Below are 7968 nucleotides of genomic sequence, written 5' to 3' on the forward strand. Positions count from 1 at the left end.
TGTCATATACCCCACAATACGGGTATTTTTGGGATCAGGGTGACGTGAAGGGACCGGAAATCGATATCTGACACCATTTTGAAATCCAAGATGGTGACTTGCGGTTACAAAAAACTTGGAAATTCTGTCATATACCCCACAATATGGGTATTTTTGGAATCGGAGTGACGTATAGGAAACTGAAATCAATGTCTGACGCCATTTTGAAATCCAAGATGGCGACTTCTGGTTACATAAAAACTTGGAAATTCTTCCAAATACCCCACAATATGGGTATTTTTGAAATCGGAGTGACGTTTAGGGACCGGAAATTGATGTCTGACGCCATTTTGAAATCCAAGATGGTGGCGTCAGACATCGATTTCCGGTCCCTACACGTCACCCTGATTCTAAAAATTCCCATATTCTGGGGTATTTGACAATATTTTCAAAAACCTCCTTTTACGAAGTAAATCCCAAATAACGAGTTTTCTTTTTACGAAGTAAATCCCAAATAACGAGGTTTTTTTTACGCACTAGTTCGATTTACGAACCCCCGTTTTGGTTCCTAAATGGAGGTTCCAGTGTACTACCTTTCATTAAGGCTCACAAAGGTCCAGTGAAGTTCTGAAAAGGATATAAATCCACCCAACTGCCTGCAATTCTGCCGAATCGAAAAGTATTGGGCAATTATCAAGCGGAAAACTGGAATGACGACTCACGACGCAGCACAGATGGCTGGATGTTGAAAACAAGGCCGCTCAGGTTGACCAGTTCAGTGTACGGCAGATGATGTCGGGAATTCCAAAGGAAGTCTGCGAGTTCCCAGACAACCAGAAGTTTGTATAACAATGTGCAGACAGAATCGTAAATTGCTACAGTTGAAGTCAACATCGCATATAAGAACGGCATGCATCGCATTATGTTTAAGTTAAATCGTATAGAATGCAAATTTCCGACCAATATGCGATGATTCATTTTTTCGTCGTACTGTATCACAAATCAAATCGGATTACATCGTATGACTCTTCAAAGTGAATGTGTTATTACAGATTAAATCGTATATGATGTTAAATCAACCCATTTAAAATTAAATAAAAATTTGTATGTATATGACCTCCAATTTTGTACGTATTTCTTTGCATTCTATACGATTTGTTTGTTTGTATATATGTTTGTACATCAGGAAAACAACTTTGAATATACGTGCATTCTGGTTGTCTGGGTTCATCCAAATGCCGTGGGAGTAATTTCACAATTATTTTTTTTTATGAAAGTACAATAAACCTTCAGTTTTCTTACGTCAAATCAATCCCGAGAAACACCTGGTTTTATGTATCTGGATTCTAAGTGGACCAGTTTAGAATTTCGCTTCAGTTCAAAGAGCTTTCCGAAAATATACATATCGTCCTCAAAGTTTGAAGCAGTTCCCTGAAATTCTCAGAATCTCTTTGAAGTCCGCAGAACTTCACTGGAGTTTGCAGAACTTTAGTTTGTAGAGTTTCCTCCTTCTTCTTTCTTTTATTTAACGTCAGTCTCTGTTCCGCAATCTAGTGCCAATCACCGACGGACATCGATTGCCATCCATTGAAGGCAATTGAATGTGCAGGAAAGCAGCTTCCACACCTGTGTAGGATATCGTACCCATTCAAACACACATGGGCCGGGACCAAAGGCTTTACTTCCCTTCCGAAGGAAGACGTAACCAGAGATTTTTATGCCTCAGAAAAATCCCGCTGACCTCGGCTGGGATTGAATCCAGACCCATTGGGGTGAGAAAGCAGTCACGCTTATCACTTCACCACCGGCGCCTGCTTTGTAGAGTTTTCTGAAGCTCGTCGAACTTTCCGTATGTTTGCAAAATATCCCTGAAGCTGACAGATTTTCCTGTAGTTCACAATACTTTCCTAAAGTTCAAAAATCTTCACTGAAGTTGACAAAACTGCCCTGAAGTTTTCAGAACGCAAAGACAACAATTCTTAATTTTACTGGTGATGTAAATATCCATGCATGCGAACATTCATGCATACAAGCATTCTTTTCACGTAAACTAGGAACAAGCAAGAAATGATCGACGTTTACATTTTGGAATATTACATGAAATGTTTCATAACTTTACTCGATCTATAAGGTTAATTTGTATGATATATGACGTTCCATTTATGTGCATCATAGTGACAGAAATTCGCAATCTTTTTCGAACTGTGCATCTTTAAAGTTTCCAAAACTTTTCTAAGGTTCAGAGCATTTCCCTTAAGTTTGATCAGCTTCTCTTTAGAAGGCAGAATTTCCTTGAAAGTCGCAGAATTTCCTTGAAAGTCGCAGAACTTTCCTGAAAGCTTACTATGAAAAAAATATGGGATCTGCGTTGATGCTCTGGCAACTCTGTATGGAGTTCAAAAAAGTTGGAAGGGTTGTATACTAGATACGACCGCAGGGTTGGCGTTGGATAACGTCTGTTATGTGTTGTACTTAATTGTGTATATTATATTTTAGGAATATTCCTTAATAACTCTTTTGCGAAAGTTTGGTGGCCCTGAAAAGGGCCGTTTTGTTGGGCTGATGTTGTTGACAATGATGGAACGGGCGACCTTGTTGGACGCTTATATAGTAGAACAGAAAATATCCGAGGTGTTAGATACTCGCATACGTACGTTAAACTCTTTCTTGATAATGTTTTGGCCCTGAAAAGGGCCATTTTTCCAACGCGCTCGGCGTAGTTGCCCTTGCGGAGCAGACGGTAAATACGACCGACTGAGAACTGCAGCAGCTGGGCATTCCATGACGGCGGCCCAGTATACCGGAGCACTGGCACCAACGCACTCGGCGTAGTTGCCCTTTCGCCCCCAGGCTCTGCTGCCGTTGCTCTGCTTCCGCTGTTCTGGTACTGCTGCTCTGCTGCTCTGCTGCTGGGTCGACGATCGGAGAGACAATGATGGAACGGGCGACCTTGTTGGACGCTTATATAGTAGAACAGAAAATATCAGAGGTGTCAGATACTCGCATCTGATGTCTCGGTTGGAGAAAGTATAAGAATATAAAAAAATCAATCGATTTTCACCAATAGACAATGGTTTACTTTTAACCATTTTTCAAAAGTTTACAGAATGAAATCAATAGTTTTGAAACATTCAGCAAATTGCTAGAAATATTTCCAATCGATTGATGCCATTATCTCGTAAATCTATCGAGAGACGGTTTAGTTATTATCGTTCAAAATCTTTTAATTTTTCGTAACGCATCCAAAATGACTGTTTTCAATTTTGTACCCCCGTATGTTGACGAAAGACGTTATCCAACGTCAAAAGTAGTGTAAACTTATGTTACAATGCGTTACTATGTTAATTAAGCGTCATACAAGTTTACATTATAGATCGTGTAAATTTATGAGACATTTCATGAAATATTCCAAATATCCTGTGCAACATTCCATCTACGCAAGCAAAATTTTTAACAAGTTGCTGGTTTACATGTGAAGAAAGTTTATATGCATGCATGTTTACATCAGCATTATCCCGGAGATGAACCAGCGTCTGGCTGAAAATCTCTTTAACCCTCCGTTCCTCGCGCCAACTTTTGCAACACGAGTACTCGCGCGTTTTACTTTGTACAACAGTGTGAGTTTTCCATTGCCATTGTGCAGCCGAGCTACCAATCGATATGAAACCAACGAGTATTCATTAAAAAACTTGTTTTTAACTAAACAAGCTAAACTTTTATCACAGTTAACCCGAAAAAAATGCGGATAATAGGGAAAATGTGAATGGAAACCGCTTAAACGGTGTCTGTACTTCGTGGGATTTAACTTAATTGGTTACAACATGTAAAATCTCGAGATCCTGACCAGATAGAAAGTTACTTTCTTGGGCAAAGTTGTTCTACAGATCATAATCTTTTCGCTGGTGGAGAGTAGTTTAGAATTTTCTCACTACGTAGCACTAGAATACATGTGAAATTATCGCATGGGATATATCTCGAGATCATGACCAGATTGAAAGTTACTGTCGTCGACAAAGTTGTTCAGAAGGTCAAGTTCAGAGTTTTCTCACTTCGCGGCGCTAGTATACATGTAAAATTCTCGCACATATAAAATATCTCTAGATCCTTACCATATAAAAAGTTACTGTCTTCGGCAAACTTATTTAGGGGGTCAAGACTTTTTGGCTGGTGGACAGTAGCCTAGAAATGTGTCACCACATGGCGCTAGTAAATGTGTACAATTCTCGCGTATGCTAAGCTCGAGATTCTGAACAGGTAGAAAATTACTGTCTTCGAAAAAGTTGTTCATGAGGTCAAAGCACATTGCTTGGTGGTTCAGAATTTTCACACTACGTGGCATTAATATACACGCAAAATTCTCGCACGTAAAATACCTCGAGATTCTGATCAAATAGATTTCGCTAGTGGACAGTAGTTCAAAATTTTCTCACTATCTAGCGCTAGAATACAGTGAAATTCTCGCATGTGGTTTGTTTCGAAATCCTGACCAGATAGAAAGTTACTGTCTTCGACAAAGTTGTTCAGGAGGTCAAAGCCTTTTTGGCTTGTAAACAGTAGCTAAGAATTTTCTCACCACGTGGCGTTAGTATAGATGTACACTTCTCGCATATGCCATATCTAGAGATTCTAATCAGATAGAAAGTTACTGTCTACAACAAAGTTGTTCAAGGAGAATTTCACATTTCACTTGCACTACGAAGTGAGAAAATTTTGAACAACTGTCCACGAGCAAAATTTTTGTGATATGCTGAACAACTTAGCCGGCGACAGTAATTTTCTATTTGGTCAAGAACGTGAGATATTTTATATGCGAGAATTTCACATGCTTACTAGCACCATGAAGTGAGAAAATTCTGAACAACTGTCCACTAGCCAAAAGACCTTGACCTCCTGAACAACTTTGTCGTAGACAGTAACTTTCTATCTGATCAGGATCTCGAGATATATCACATGCAAGAATTTCACATGTATGCTAGCGCTACGTAGTGAGAAAATTCTGAACTACTGTCCACCAGCGACAAGGCTATGATCTCCTGAACAACTTTGTCGGAGACAGTAACTTTCTATCTGGTCAGGATCTCGATATATTCCATGTTGTAATCAATTAAGTCAAATCCCACGTAGTATGGTCACAGTTTCCGCGGTTTCCATTTACATTTTTCCCTATTATCCGCATTTTTTAGGTGTTAACTTTAATCAAAGTTTAGCTTGCTTAGATCAAAACAAGTTTTTTGAAAAATACTCGTTGGTCTCAGATCGATTGGTAACTCAGCAACAAAATGGCATTGGAAAACTCATGTGTGTTGTACAAAGTACAACAACGCGAGTAACGGAGGGTTAATATAGACAACCAACCAACCAACCTACATCAGCATTAAAATTCAGAATTATTTTCCGTGTAGTTACTCATGTACCTAACCTCATGTGAGCTAGACGAATTTTATTAAGCCTGTGCTCCGGTATCATGTAGCTTCTTAGTGACAGAGCGATAATCAACCTGTACCTGAACATTCCTGTATTATTGACATTATTGATCAAACGATTTGCGAACAGAAATTTGTTATGGTTGCCAGTAATAAATTTCTATTTAGCAATTTTTCCACCCCTTATGATTTTTGTGTGTGCCATATGCTACTTTCACCACCTGCTGTGTATATCCTACTTTATAATAATTGTTAAAATTACATCATTAAAAAAAATAGGTTTACTAGAAAAATCAATTTTTATGTTTAAATTTTTTTTCCAGTGCGTACAAATATGACATCTACAAGCATGCTTGGCATACACAGTTTTACATACCAACTGCTCATTTGTTAATAGCTTTTCACTCAGTTGTTGAAATTAGGTTTTCTTTGAAGTAATTGATAGAGAAGGACCATAGTTTACTACAGACATGCAAAGAGTAGTTAAATCATAACTTTTGAATCAACGCCATTGAATTTTTAAACTAAAAGTACGAGATGTGTAGCGAGCATTTCTCACTTCATTTTGGCAACGCGAAAACAAATACAGCGGATTACTAGAACTAAAACCTACTATTTTTACGTATCTATAACAAGGTTAAACTCTATTCTATTGACTGTTTCAAAAAGAACAATGTTTCGTCTACTGTGTGCAAAGTTATTAGCAAATGAGCAGCTCACGACCAAAAATGTGTATGCCAAGCATGTCTACAAGCTTTCGATTTTTTACCATATCTCTTCCCCCTGAGTCATATTTTTTTCCGTACATTAAACACGTACTGTTACAAATTCTAGGACCCCTTCCCTCTCCTTAAGAGTGGACGTTATATTTGAATCGCCCCATATTGTTATAAAAAACTTCTAACAATTTTCTACAATTCAGTGTAGAATCAAATTTGTGTAGGTCTTGTCACTATTAAGACTAATTTTTTTATTGAAAAAAATGCAACCTTTTTCACTACCATTTGAGAATATTTTTTCAAAGAAAACAGGTATGCACAATTGCTTAGTAGACAAAATCTATTCACAATTTCGTTGGAATCTGGGAGGGGATAAGCTTTGACACGAAAGCTCATATCTAAACAGTATGAATTATGCCCTGATGTCTAACTCAGAGGATGTTATTTTCCACTCAGCTAATGGAATGGCAGGGGAAAAACGCATGTCACCTGCGGGGCGCAACGTTCAATGCGTGTCACTGCCACTGGATTTCCAAATTATTGTTTTATAATATTAAAACAAAATTTAATAAAAATCAACGTCACAAATCCACTTTACGATACCCGTTCAAACCACTAGCATGCAACAGGTACCTTTAAAGCGCTTAGTCGATCGTTTCTTTGCTCTCTGCCTATTGATCGTCTTCCTTCACAAATGCCTTCACTGAGCTCAAGCTCGAATACAAGGGATCTTCATAAATTAAAATTCATTTCAAATTCACAAAATACCTCCACCATCACTCGCTGCACTGATCTCGAACGCAGGCGCTCGATATAATTTGGCCAACGTCTTTCCTGTCCCCATTTGAATTTCGATCAACCTAGTTCAATATTTACTCTGCCGACTGCCCGATTATCTCACACATCGACCGACAGGTTTTGATCACTTTTACGTAACGACGATGATGACGGTGACGACGACGACGACGATGCTAATAAGTGGTCCCAGCGCAAACAACAAACGGCGACCTCAACGGTGGGAGGAATTCGAGGGGAGTCCGTGGAGAGTCTCGCGTCCTCATCAATGTCACACACAGATGCTGTGTAACAATGCTTGCCTTGCTCGGGGCGACACGAATTGCGCGAGCATGAATGCGGCAGGATTTGGGTCACACTGTCGTAGTCAAACTAGTTCAAATGAAGCGCGATCGTTGATCACCTCCAGCACCCAGATAGGTTGGAATGACAAGGATATTCACCGTGGTTGCTGGTACTGCTAAGCGCCTTTGGTGTTGCACTGCCCGTCGTTGGGAATAATCCACACAGCTGCAGGATCAGGAATATGCTGATGATTCGGAACTGCCACGATTGGAACATTCTGATTTTGCAGAGGATAACAACGATCACTAAATCCTAAAGAGGGCACAAGCCGTAGTAGCCACCGAACCAAACACTTTGAACACAATTTTGAATAATCCGCGCGCAATGTTTTTCCGTTATTTAGCCGCTACGTGCCGAACCGCTTACGCATGCTTTCGAGAGATCGTTAATGATTGACTGTCAAAGCTCAACTAACCGTGGGGGAGCGATCGTGAGTCCGGTGAGCAGCAGTGGTAGCTTTTTTCCGTGGCTGTGAGCTCTCCCTCATTCTCTGGGTTTCTCGCGGGCCCGGCGTGGAATCGACCAGCCACCAACCAGTGCACTGGTTAAGACCTTCTTCTCTGTTTGTTGTGGACAGCCGCTTTTTGAGCTTTTCGAGTTTTGTCTCTCCAGCACGCGAAAAACGCGCATCTCTCAGCTGCCGTGCGTGAAGACTCTCCGACAAAAACAAAAACGTAATCATGCTACTCTGCACGGCGTTATGCACA

At 39.9% G+C, this 7968-nt stretch overlaps 1 protein-coding gene across 1 annotated transcript in view; it reads right to left on the minus strand.

Moving 5' to 3' along the window:
- The window catches only part of tfc (triforce), a 60279-nt gene extending 52613 nt beyond the window's left edge, over positions 1 to 7666 (minus strand). The window contains exon 1 of the mRNA XM_065234084.1: positions 7360 to 7666. Coding sequence (XP_065090156.1) covers positions 7360 to 7477 — 118 coding nt within the window. The 5' untranslated portion in view covers positions 7478 to 7666. The remainder of the gene's footprint in view (positions 1 to 7359) is intronic.
- Positions 7667 to 7968: the final 302 nt, after the last annotated feature.

Source organism: Ochlerotatus camptorhynchus, unplaced genomic scaffold (genome assembly GCF_037179485.1).
Source record: "Ochlerotatus camptorhynchus isolate MF236.1 unplaced genomic scaffold, CSIRO-AGI_Acam_v1.1 ptg000429l, whole genome shotgun sequence".
NCBI lineage: Eukaryota > Metazoa > Arthropoda > Insecta > Diptera > Culicidae > Ochlerotatus > Ochlerotatus camptorhynchus.